The sequence below is a fragment of the Sesamum indicum genome, linkage group LG11 (assembly GCF_000512975.1).
Source record: "Sesamum indicum cultivar Zhongzhi No. 13 linkage group LG11, S_indicum_v1.0, whole genome shotgun sequence".
Taxonomy (NCBI): Eukaryota; Viridiplantae; Streptophyta; class Magnoliopsida; order Lamiales; family Pedaliaceae; genus Sesamum; species Sesamum indicum.
This window is the reverse complement of record NC_026155.1, coordinates 13394758-13407831: the sequence shown is the minus strand read 5'-3', so window position 1 is coordinate 13407831 and position 13074 is coordinate 13394758. Positions and strand designations below refer to the sequence as shown.

Below are 13074 nucleotides of genomic sequence, written 5' to 3'. Positions count from 1 at the left end.
GTCACGGGTGAAAACCCATCGGGAATTGCGAAAAAAACTTTCTGACACATCTGCTGCACTCCCCTTGTAATTATTAATAATTCATCTCTGCTCATACTATATATTTAAATTTAAATAGCATGAAAAAAAATTAAAAAAAAAACAGGAAATCCCGTGCAAAGTTCAACTTTATAATTATGTTGTAATGATTTTATTCCTGAAGACGCACGAGCAGCTGTGTGTGTGTGAAAAGGCAACCCACTTTTTACATATTTACTGTTCCACTTTTTCACTCTTTGTTTTTGGGATCTCAAAAGTAGCCAATTATTTTTCTGTATTATAAACTATTTTAGTATTTTAATATACATATAAATATATATGTCTTTGTGAGGAAAAAAATAAGACCATATATTTATATAATATGCATTTGACCTTTCCACCCTCACTTTTTCTAATATCACGGATTTTTGTTATATATAGATGTAAAAAATAATTAACTGCTGTGAAATATATTTCGTCAAAGTTTATTAAAATAAATATTGTCTGATTTTGTTTTTATTACAACAGGAGTGGGGGGTCGAGAACGTAGATTAAATGATTATTATTAGTCATGGTTAGATAAATGCAAAAATTTAAATTAGAATACTACTAATTGTTGTGACATGTCGTTTTTATGTACGTATAATAGGTAATTTTTTATGTTTTTAAAATATACTATAAGTAAGAATGAAATATATAAATCAATACATTATATTTGAAAAAAAAAAGAAAAAAAACTAATTTTGAGTTTATGTAAAATTAAAAGTTGAATAAGTTACTTATGTTATCAGTTGAAGGGTATTTTTAGACTTCACAAAAAATTTAGTACGATGATGTAATTAATCGCGGTTTGTGAATATAAAGCGCGTTGCTGTGTGTAATAGTATGGATAAATGACACGTGATTGGTGGAGTTTAATTGGTAGTAGCTAGATATGTTATATAAGTACTAAGATAACCTTTTTGTTTAAATTTCTGATGTATGGTCTTGATAATTGCAATTTTTAGCTCGAAAAACTACAGAGGACACACAGCTCTACACATTCTGGTTACAAGCAGCATACAGCCAATGCATACGTACAAACAAGTGTATATATCTAGAGAGAGAGAGGAGAGAGGAGAGAGGAGAGAGAAAGTGGGCCCAGCAGCTAAATCTATGGCTGACCGACTTTGAAATTAAGAGATGAAGAGATAGGATGTCCAAGGGGTGATAGAAGCTTAAATTTTTATTGCACAAGAGAGAGAGAGAGAGAGAGAGAGAGAGGAGAGAGAGAGACTGGGGGGGGTTTTGTTAGAAAAAGAGAGGAAATATTCTCTTTAGCTTTCAATGGTTTTTTGGTGTTTTCTCTAGAAATCAAACACACCTTCCACCAGATCTCTGTAACATTAACACTCCCAACTTCATCACTTCATACTCCTGTTATTACTTGTTTTCTTCTGCCCGGTCGCGGCCGCCGGTCGGATTCAAACCAATCTCGTCATCATCTTAGTATTTATGTTCATTTGTGGTTCTTTCCTTCTTCTTCTTGTTTTGGCACAATCTGATGAGTATATAGGTAGCTGCTCAAAGGTTGTCTGAATAATACCAAAGGATTCATCTGTTTGTATTTGGAGAAACTCTCTTGTTTCTTTTGTTTTCTAGCACTACTTCTACTACATCCTTGTTTGTTTTTCTTGCACCAGTCCACCAAAGCTCTCTCAATCTCCAAATGATGTCTGGTGATGTGTTCTCTGTTCCCAGTTCCGCAGCACCCAATGTTTTTCCGCACCAACAATTACAACTACCAAACCCTAACCCTAAACCCAACTCCAACTCCAGCCTCCCTTCTGCGGCCAAGAAGAAAAGAAACCTTCCAGGAACACCAGGTAATTAATATATATGATGATTAACCTTAATAATTATTACAGTATATGTAGTACTAACTGTATAACAACTAGTACTTCAATTCTGTAATAATTAGTTATCTGTTCTTGAAATTACATTAATTAATACAATTGACGTACTAATTACAGATCCAGATGCAGAAGTCATCGCTCTCTCACCAAAGACACTCATGGCTACAAACAGATTCATCTGTGAAATCTGCAACAAAGGTTTCCAGAGGGACCAGAATCTGCAGCTCCACAGAAGAGGTCATAACCTCCCATGGAAGCTGAAGCAAAGAGCCAACAAAGATCAAATCAAGAAGAAGGTGTACATATGCCCGGAAAAGACCTGCGTCCACCACGACCCCGCCCGGGCCCTCGGAGATCTTACGGGCATCAAGAAGCATTTCAGCCGGAAGCATGGCGAGAAGAAGTGGAAATGTGAGAAGTGTTCCAAGAAATATGCAGTTCAATCTGACTGGAAAGCTCATTCTAAGACTTGTGGGACTAGGGAGTACAAATGTGACTGTGGTACGCTGTTTTCCAGGTATTTAATTTTACATGTGTTTCTTGTTTAGGAATATTTGTTTGCAAGAATTTAATGCTGCCCTCATGTGTGTGTGCAAACCTCCTGCTGCTTTAATTAATATTGCACCACTCCCTTTTCAATTTATTGCCACCAAATGATTAGGTAATAAGTGTTTGGATATATACACATCATGTATTCATTACATTCTTAGTTGGGATTTTCTTTTTTTTTAATTACAGGAAGGATAGTTTCATTACACACAGAGCCTTCTGTGACGCCTTAGCTGAAGAAAGTGCAAGAATTACAACTGTTGGGGCTAACACTAGCTTGAACTTCAGAAATGATCTCAGTCATCACGGGAATCTGATGAACCCTCAGCCTAATTTGCAGCATGGGTCCACGTTTTCCAACATTCCTCATATCGGTGCCGCTTTCCGGCCTGAGTTTGGGGGGTTGTCCGCCGGAAATTCACTCCTCGGCGGAGACCCTCATCAGCAGAAGCCAAGATTGTCACTTTGGTTGGATCATCAAGCAAATTCTCAGCTTAATCCTAATCTTGATCATCACAATTCTAATCTTTTCATGGCTTCAAGTTCAAGCACTGGCTTGCCTGATATGATTCAAATGGCGTCGAGTAATCTTTTTGGCTCAACTTCATCAATGGGAAACTATGCAAATCTCTCTTTATCTCCATTGCCACCACAAGGGCTGAAGGAGGAGCCTGTTACCAACAAAGCAAACACAAATCCAATGGCTGATTCTCTATCTTCCCTTTACAACTCCGACAGTCAAAACGTCCATCACTCATCATCAAAATCTTCCCCATCATCGGCGCCAATGTCTGCAACTGCACTTCTACAAAAAGCAGCTCAAATGGGCTCAACCAAAAGCCACCCGAATTTCTTCGGCAACACTCTCGGCGTCATGATGAGTTCCTCGTCTCCTTCTTCTTCCTCCACAAACACTCTATCTTTCGCTCAAAACAGAAGCGAGCTCCACCAAGTATTCGGCAAACAACAGCCGGAGAATCACGCCCCCAAACCCGCCGACGGTATGATGAATTTCAGCTCCGAAACAAGCAATACCATCAGTAATCTTGATCACCACCATCACTCTATGATTCAGTCAACCGGTGCACAAATTAGTCAATCGGCTAACTCCCAGCTGAACTTGCATTCTGGATTAATGCATGGGGTGGAGCATAGCTTGACGCGGGATTTTCTCGGCATGGGCGGAGACGGCGGTGCCGGTGGGCCGTTCTTGCCGCAAGAACTAGCGAAATTTGCTTCCATGAGTTCAGCCATGGGGCTGAGCCACTTCACTAGCAACCACTAGCTATTAGCATGTGTTTTTTTCGATTTCACTTCTTTTGTACCATATAATAATTGTCTGGGAGGCCTAGCACAAAACCTTATCTTGAACAGGGCCAGCTCATATACATTCCTCCTTCGTTTTCCACATAAAATCAAATGTTGTATCAATGCCCATTGCACGCGCACCAAGAAAAAAGAAGACAACTTCAGCTTCAACACAAATCATGATATCAATTAGATACACAACGTTGGAAATTTTTGTGTGTCCAATCGACAATTAAATCCAATTTGAACTTAAATTTCTTTGGAAAAAAATAATCTACTTAATCAGTCCTAGCCATGCATGTTATAAGATATTAGACATGCCCAATGCAAAAAGATGAGATTGTGGGCCCCATTCGTGTCGATGTGGGACCCACGGTTGTGGATGATTGGAGGAAGGAATTGTGTTAATGTTGAAAAGTAGGTGATTTGGAGTTAGGAGTGTTGCATGAATAAAAAAAAGTTTGTGCTGTAAAATTTCATAATCAATTTCAATGTGTTTGGTTCCGTACAATTCGTTTATATAATATGCTATATTCTTGCTTAAATTAAATTAATTACACAATAAATATGTTTTATTAATTATATAATTGATTATTTTTTTTAAAATATACACAAATCATACGATAAATATAAAATACTTGTTATGTAATTGATTCAAATTGAATTAAATACGATTTGCGTTAGAATTTATTGTAATTTTGATCTATATTTTTTTGATAAATTGATGGGCAAGTTGATTATATATGTATGATATTCCTTGACTGCTCGTTGGAGGCTTTGAACTATAAAGCGACCTCGTCAACTTTGGTGGGTTTTGATTTTTCCTTTTTATTTTGTTCGTTATATATAAATACGTTCTCTAGAAAATCAATTGTTGGGTACTAAGTCCGGCAATAAATTAACCATCGTGGGCCGTTGGATTCGGCTTACTTCTTGTACTTATCAAAGACCCCTCTCTTCTTCTTTTCCCTGTTAAGCATGCAGTAATTATCCTGTGGGAACTAAATTATTGCATTAATTAATGATTCTATCATAATCATTCCGAATAACTCTATTAGAGAAACCAATAATGCGAGTTTAGAATATAAGTTCAAGTTTATGAGTTTCGACGTGACCAAAACATGTACCAGTTGTAAATACCTCTAAAATCATGACGAAATTGATCCCGTAGGATAAGGATCCGTTCATTTATATTCGAATCTTGAACATTCTGAAAAATCAAATTAAGAGGTACACGGCATGATCCCAAGGACCCGATATCAATCATACACTTGGACAAAACTATAATCTTTTAAGCCATCATGATTTGTTGATTAGCTTCAGAATCGAAATGTTTGTAATAAGGACTGTTTAAATAACTTTGTCGCACGATAAAAAACCAAAAACACAAATGTGGCTAGAATACTACCAGGACCCCAATCAAGATTGTTGTTGATGCTCTAACAATAAGTTTTGTAGTGAGATTTGTAATATGTATTGTATAAATATTCATACTTTTGTTAGAATACGATGATTTAATTGAAATTTAGTGATATTATTTTCTTGTAATTTGTTAGACATTAGTTGAAAAGAAATTAAATTGAATTAATAGCCGAAAAGAGGAGTTGGTTAAGTTCCAAGCATAAGCAGCAATAACAAGAATTTGAAATGAAAGTCGTGGACCTTGACTTTGTGTGTTCAAGTAATTTTTCCCACATTACTCTATGCATTTTATTTAATTTAATAATTGAAAAGTAGACAGCAAGTGAAAGAGGAGACCTGGGAATTAGGGTAGAATGTTAGTTAACCCCAATAAAAAGGTTGTATGAGAAAAGATTCTTGGGAGCCGCCGCATGTTGCTGTGCTGTTTATGTCTTCATACATACATATGTTTGGATTGCTGATTGCTCCTTCCCCACCTCATTTTAATTTCTTTTACCACTTTTATATATTAATTATTAAATGCACAAACATAGAGAGACTTATTCAGTCGTTGACCACTTTTCATCTTCGATCACTGTGAAAAAAAGTCGTTTTTGATGCTACAAGTTGACCATCCCCAGTACCTTTTTTTTTTGTTTTTCTGGGATAGTTACATTCTTCTAATTTAAAATTTGGTATAATTATATATAAATTTTTTATAATTTGAAAAATTACATCTAATACATTTAAAGTTTATTTTCGTTTCACAAATAAGTTTACCTATTAGTCAAAATTTATCGAATTTGATGATATTAATAAAAAAAATGATAAAATTCATACTTAATCCTGATTGACTTATTATTGATTTATTGTAGGTTAAATAAATCTTTTTACGAATAAATTACCCTTATATATCTTCACACGTTAATACATGTGACTAGAGCTAATTATATGATGTATTTTTCTATTAATACCCCTATATTTTTGTAACATGATGCTTGATCTTGTGTGTATTTGTGACATTTTAGGTGGTTTTGCGGAAGGAATGAGAGATGCAAGAAAAGAGCTAAATCATGGAAAAACAAATTTTTCAGTAACAATGGTACAAAAATAATCCGTGGCCCACGAGTTATCAGACGTGCAGTAGGCATAAATGGAAGATTGCAAAGTTGAGTGTTGATAAACTTGTTGTGGACCTATTTTTAGAATAGTTTGAGATGTTTGGTAGGAACGGAACTGAAAAGGAAAGAAAAGATGGAAGGTATTATTCTTTTTCTCTCCTACCATAATTAGCAATAGTATAAAAGGAAGAAGAAGAGAAGAAAAAATAGCAACCTTTTGGCTAGAAAATTCTGAAGAACACAAGGAGAAGACGAAAAAGAGTGGAGGAGCAAGATTTGACACCAGAGTGACAGACCGTTCACGCCCAACTTTTGACCTCATGAGTTTTTCTTTATTTTTCTCTTTTGTGTTTGATTTAGATAGGATGAACTAATTTAGTTTTTATTAAGGCTTTTGGGAAGCCTAATTGAGACAATGTTGCAAGTATTTTTACTGCATTAATCTACAACTTTGTTTTTATATATCTGCAAATTATTGTGCTTGTTCTTATAATTTGAGAGTTTGTTCATTTCTTGAGTTTAATTAATTACGTTGATGAACTGGGTGGGGATTTGGCACAGTTGATAGGATATTTGTAGTGTGAATTGAATGATATGTTGACACACATAGGCATGATTTATCCGATTGCATAGGTTGTTCACAGATCTTAATAGTGCATTATTGTCATGAGTTTTAGATTGAAGAGATCCACTATTTTCTTGATGATAATAGGTTTGGTACAGTTCGAGAGAGTGTAATGAATTAACTTGGGAAGAATCTCGGTATATGAAAACACTTGCATACTAGATTAATCTGTTAAATTTTGCATTCATTGAATCAATTAGGTGGACCTATAGTCTTAGTATCATTCTCATTATCAAATTTGTTTATCTTGTTCTCTTTAGTTGTTATTTTTCGCAGTAATAATCCATCCACTGATTCTCAATCATCCAAATAATCGTAGATTAGTTATAGTTTCGATAATTATTCTATTTAAATTCTCGTGAGATCGATATTTATTATACTACTTGATAGCTAGTGCACTTATTAGTGGCCTATACATATTTGACAATCAGCATGTGAGGAGGGTATATCTTAACCCTTATCAAACTAGTTTAGTTTAGTTACAAAAAATTTGTTTGACCTACAATAAATCGATAATAAATTAGTCGAGGGCAAACATCAATTTTCATTCAATCCTTCTATTAATATTAATAAATGAGACCTAACGATTCCGAATAAACGAAGCCACTTCCTTGGTCATTTTCCGCATCGGTAAACCATAAATATGAATATGAAAGTGGCGCCAATTCAAGTCTACCAAATTCGGATGATCAGCAGCCTCCACCGGAGCCAAAACCAACAAATTTTTGTCATAAGCCCAAGGGCATCGTTCCAACATAAGGTACCTGTCTACGATATGGAAGAATTTGAGCAAAAATCTCTCACCTTCTATCATTTTAAGATCCATTCCTCGCACTGGATTCAAAAAGCCATTCTTAGAGTGTTCTGTAAAGCCTCGGGGTGAAAGGATTTTGTGGACAACAACCTACCCACAATTGAAAAAAACCCAATGACAAAGGCTCCGAGTGCCAAAGACATACCTGCCTCTTCCTCCTCAGTGAGAGACGACAATGCCCCCAACCGGCCGAGGTCGGACTCCAGAACAAACAGAGTGAGAACCTTTGCAGAAACGAGAGAGAAAGTTCTAGGAAGAGGGGAACCTACTAGTAACTTGCAGCAGCGAAAACAACGAAATGGAAGAACAGAGAAGGAAAAAACGCAGAAAAAATAATTTTTTTTTAAATGCTCTTCACTGGAAAAATAATAAATAACCAAATACCAATATGGGAGACAATCCTTGTCTGCTTCAAACATATGGGTTGGGCCCATAGATTCTAAGCCTGCTCCTAATTGGGCCTCCATAACGTAGTAGCACTAGCAGACTAATTGGGCTAAGTGATGATGAACATAATTGGATCAGTATGCCCACCATGAATGGCCCAAAAGCCCGTGTACGTGGCACCTTTCAACTTGTTACGAGAACAGCCAGGGCAGAAATGAGGATACACGTGGCGAGCAACTATAGGATTATACAACGTGGAATTGGAATGTGAATCCCTTTCCACGCTACGCAATTTCTAACTACTGTAGTAGTAGTGTAGTGTAATAATTTTCACTTGGTTGCTTGCTGTACTTAAAATCCTAGACTTGCAAAACTCGCACATTTAACGCGCGCATGTATCTATAGTTGAATCCCTGGTTTCCATTAATTGTAGTTTTGTTGCAGAGTGTTGAACGCTGTGTGACATTGAGGTGGAGATGGGGATGAAGCTCTGTGGTTCTGATTTCGTGGCGTGCAGAGGCTTTCTTTACACAGTATTTATTCTGAATTTCGTGTTGTGCTGCCACCTCCTGCAACTCCAACCGTTTGTAGGTAACTCCATTCTTCAATTTCTTTTGGTATTTCTAGGATTGGTTTGAACTTGTTCTTTTGATCTATCTGCAGTTGTGTAAAATATGGCGGCTTTGGTTTTTTTTGGTTCGGTTGCTCTAGTGAGAGCTGAGAAATTTTTAATTTTTTTAGTAGTTTTAGGTTAACGTAATGTCTGTTGCAATATGGTCGTATGGAATGAGCCGCGGGAATTCATATGAGAGCTACTGCAATGTAATTTTTTATTTTATTTATGTTCTAATTGTGAATCCTCGCCATGCCACATTGAGTATATGTTGATGGTGATTTATTGGTTTTAAGCAAAGTTTTGATAGGGCCTTGTTAAATTATTCTCCTGTTTCCACATAAGGAGAGTTACACAGGAAAAGCAAGCTGGTGATTTTGGTGGACGACAGTTGAGTTGTGCCAAGCTTTGAAATTGTGCCTTAAGTTGCAAAAAATGAGTTAAAAGCAACAAAGAAATACAGTGCACTTATTGGTGTATTTTTGACTGTTTGGATTTGTGACTACTTCACTGGCTTTCATATGGTGTTGGATCAAAGTAGCTCTTACTCTCGATATGCAATCTTTATTCAAAATGCAGATGGAAAACCTGGTGATACTGCTGCTCTGTTTGAGAGAGTTTCGCAGAGTATAAAAGCGAAGAAATATAATGAGGCACTTGCTGACCTCACTGCTGCTATCGAGGCAGATCCAGCACTTTCAGAAGCATATTGGCGTGGAGCATCCATTCTTCGTCAGCTGTGCAGGTTATATTTGGCAGAGATTAAGCTAAATTTCTGAGGATCTTATTTGTCTGTGACACTGAAAAAAGAAACAAAAGTTTATAAACAAACTGAACGATTCTGTGAAAAGGTTAGATCCAGCTGAAAATGATTCTACCAATCATCTGTTTTTAGGGACTTCTGTCTTCCTTACCAACTGACACATGGCATCAGGCTCTCCATGCTTCTTCCTTTTCATTTTCTTAGGGATGGTAGGTAATAAGCAGCACTATGACCAGACTTTAAATGCTGATATGCCAGCTCTTCGTTCAAATATTATTTTCTTTATTTTTTTCTCCAAACAACTCCCAAATAAACATTGACTAGAAATTTATATTATCTAGCGTGTTATTACATTGTCTGACTTGTTCTTCTACCCAACAATTTCTGTTATGAGGTTCTCTTATGTGCAACCAGAAAAATTTTCTCATTCACAGTTACAGATTTTATTTTAGACTGTTCAATAACTATTGGACGAGTCTTAGTCTTTCTCTCTTTTTTATTTCTATATATCTGATTGAAAAATCATATGATTCAGGAAGTTTTTCGCTGATGTAGATATGAGGAATCGGAGAAAAGTTACAAAAAGTTTCTGGAGATGAAACCTGGGAATTCAGCTGCAGAAAAGGAGCTTTCTCAGTTATATCAAGCTCAGAATGCCTTAAGTTCAGCTCACAATCTTTTTGATTCAGGAGATTTTACCAAAGCACTGGAATATATTGATAAAGTTGTACTTGTTTTCTCCCCAGCATGTCCCAAGGTCTGTTTTTAAGTATGTCCTATTGATCAAGTGAACAAATTATTACTATTGATTGGGAGCTTTCCTTGTTACTGTAATATCTGTCAATTTTTTGCAGGCCAAACTCCTCAAAGTCAGATTATTATTAGCATCTAAAGATTATTCGAATGCCATATCTGAGACAGGATACATTCTTAAAGAGGATGAGGACAATTTAGAGGCTTTGCTATTGCGTGGTCGTGCCTACTATTATTTAGCTGATCATGATGTTGCCACCAGGTTTGACAAAAACATCTAAAAGATTTTCCTTACTTCCGCATCCATATTCACTGAGGCAATGTAATAGGTTTAGGATGGATACAGATGGTTACATTTATGCTATTATAGTTACCAGGATTTGAAAGTTCCTTATTCATGTATTTATAGTCTACATTTTTCTTCCTCAGGCATTACCAGAAGGGCCTTCGCCTAGACCCTGAGCATGGTGAACTTAAGAAGGCATATTTTGGACTGAAGAACCTCCTCAAGAAGACTAAAAGTGTAATGGCTTATGAATTCATTCTAGTAGTAATTCGACATTAATATTGGTGTTATACTGATCTAATCTCAAATTAACGAACTTAATTTTCATGCAGGCAGAGGATAATGCCAGTAAGGGTAAGCTTCGGCTCGCAGTGGAAGAATATAGAGCAGCTCTTGCTTTGGATCCAAACCATACTGCACATAATGTACACCTTCATCTTGGACTGTGTAAAGTCTTCGTGAAGCTTGGTAGGGGAAAGGATGCTGTAACAAGTTGCACAGAAGTACTTGAAATTGATGAGGATTTAGTTGAAGCTCTAGTCCAGGTATCAATCTTCTGTCATTGCTAATATTGACCTAAAAATAAAAAATGCCATTAAAATGCTATGGTATGAATACCCTGACAACCTGTATTCTCTTGGTAGAGTGTACCTTAGAGCGATATTCCTTGCCCTTTTTAACTTTTGACAATCTTCCAGAGGGGTGAAGCTAAGCTTTTAGTAGAAGATTGGGAGGGAGCTGTGGCGGATCTAAAATCAGCAGCTGAAAAGTCACCTCAGGTTATTATTGTACTGAGCTATAGTGGTTTTTGTTTTATGGTTCTGGATACTCTTTCTGGCTTATTGTAGGCTTACTGTGTTCACCTGTAAGAGGTATCTAGAACATTGATAGTCATGGGCATCTTTTACCTTGCAGAATATTTTTTTGAAGTTCACGCATTTGCTAGGCAGTTTTTTCATATGTAGCTTACACTATATTCAGGTTTTCCATGCATGTTGATCACTGTCCACTTTTGCCTCAGAACAGAAACAAGTACTATTTTGTGTGTCTATTATTTTTGTGCTTAGGGGAGGGGGTTTACATTCAAGAGGAATATAGCTATAACTATTGGTGTATTTTGAATGTTTCATTTTTCTTCTTATTGTTGAATTATGAAAATTTACCACTGAAGCCAAGGAACTTTACTGCTTTCTTTTCGTTCTTGTTCAACTTTGTGCATAAAGCACCCCCATAGAGTTTGCAGTTAACTTCACAAGGGCTGAGGCTCTGTCATATTCTTGGAACTTTTCGTCTACTGAGAGCAGTGTTTTGATTAACAGCTTCAATACTTCAGAACATCGATTTTTTTTTCTGTGTTTGAGGTCATCTGAAAATAAAAACATTAAGAGCTATCTTATTCCATGTCCTAATTGCGATTTGAGAAAGTAACAACAGTCTTGTGCTGTAGAATCTGCTCCTTCCGTACCTTATGAGAATGAATCAGTGTCCGAGTTTGATCTGTATATATATATATACATGATTACTGATTTTCATCTGATTAGTAGCCTTGACCTAGTTGTGGTAGATTACTATAAATCATAATAATTTTCTATTCTGGTTACAAAGGAAGAGATCCAGACCCATATTGTCAGGTTTTGTCTATAATGCACTGTGTGCATATGGCTTGTCTAACACAAGCTTTGCTGCTCATGCAATATGAAATTCTACTTTCAACTGCTTATACAATATCTTTACATAAGTTAATTAATGATCAATCTTTGACAGGATATGAGTATTCGTGAGACTTTAATGAAGGCTGAAAGATTGTTGAAATTGAGCCAAAGGAAGGACTGGTACAAGATTCTTGAAGTTTCAAAAACTGCATCTATATCAGAGATTAAGAAGGCCTACAAGAAGCTTGCCTTGCAGTGGCATCCAGATAAGAATGTTGACAATAGAGAAGAAGCAGAAGCCAAATTTCGGGAAATAGCAGCTGCATATGAGGTAACAGCTTGTTCATCATCACTCTAGATAACCTTACTCATTGATCATTCTATAGATCTTTTGGTGCTTGATTGCATTTCTGCAGGCAGCCGTCTTATTAATATGATTGTACCAACTTTTCAAGTAGCTGGAAAGACATTAGTTATGGCTTCTTCTAGCTTATCAAAGAATTATATATGCTGGCCTTCACTAATAAGGGTTACTTTGATTATGGTTGAATTTTACAATTAAGCTGGCATAGACCAGGATCTATTAGTTCATTTGAAAACTTGAGAGTTCAAAGGATTTTGGTGGGATTTTATTATTTCAACTCCAGCTGTTCCCATGAAAAGATGATCAATTGTCAAAGTTTCATGGAACCATGAAATCTATGAAGTTAGGACATGACTCCTGATGAAAGGGGTATACCACTATACTCTAAACCCAGTTTCGCCACTAATGTCTATGATTAGTCACTCATAATTATTGGTTGAGATTAGCTTCTTACAAATCCTTTTCCTATGCCTTTTAGCTACTTTTCTATAGATTTGTCCCTCCCCCCCCCCCCCCCCCCCCCCT

The 13074-nt window shown here is 36.3% G+C and overlaps 2 protein-coding genes across 2 annotated transcripts in view; both read left to right on the top strand.

The window, feature by feature from the left end:
• On the top strand, positions 1233-3877 carry LOC105174321 (protein indeterminate-domain 9). The gene is made up of 3 exons (XM_011096379.2): positions 1233-1883; positions 2031-2430; positions 2652-3877. The coding sequence occupies exons 1-3, from the start codon at positions 1727-1729 to the stop codon at positions 3745-3747; spliced, it is 1653 nt and encodes a 550-aa protein (XP_011094681.1). The 5' UTR covers positions 1233-1726; the 3' UTR covers positions 3748-3877.
• The window catches only part of LOC105174320 (dnaJ protein P58IPK homolog), a 5268-nt gene continuing 632 nt past the window's right edge, over positions 8439-13074 (top strand). Inside the window, exons 1-8 of the mRNA XM_011096378.2 lie at positions 8439-8709; positions 9311-9476; positions 10050-10251; positions 10349-10509; positions 10677-10770; positions 10866-11078; positions 11232-11312; positions 12298-12516. Coding sequence (XP_011094680.1) covers positions 8595-8709; positions 9311-9476; positions 10050-10251; positions 10349-10509; positions 10677-10770; positions 10866-11078; positions 11232-11312; positions 12298-12516 — 1251 coding nt within the window. The 5' untranslated portion in view covers positions 8439-8594. The remainder of the gene's footprint in view (positions 8710-9310; positions 9477-10049; positions 10252-10348; positions 10510-10676; positions 10771-10865; positions 11079-11231; positions 11313-12297; positions 12517-13074) is intronic.

Bases quoted from the DNA above. Each gene is read 5' to 3' on its own strand.
- LOC105174321 (XM_011096379.2), top strand. From the start codon at position 1,727: ATGATGTCTGGTGATGTGTTCTCTGTTCCCAGTTCCGCAGCACCCAAT. The intron at 1,884-2,030 runs GTAATTAATATA...TACTAATTACAG, and splicing joins AAACCTTCCAGGAACACCAG to ATCCAGATGCAGAAGTCATC. The intron at 2,431-2,651 runs GTATTTAATTTT...TTTTAATTACAG, and splicing joins TGTGGTACGCTGTTTTCCAG to GAAGGATAGTTTCATTACAC.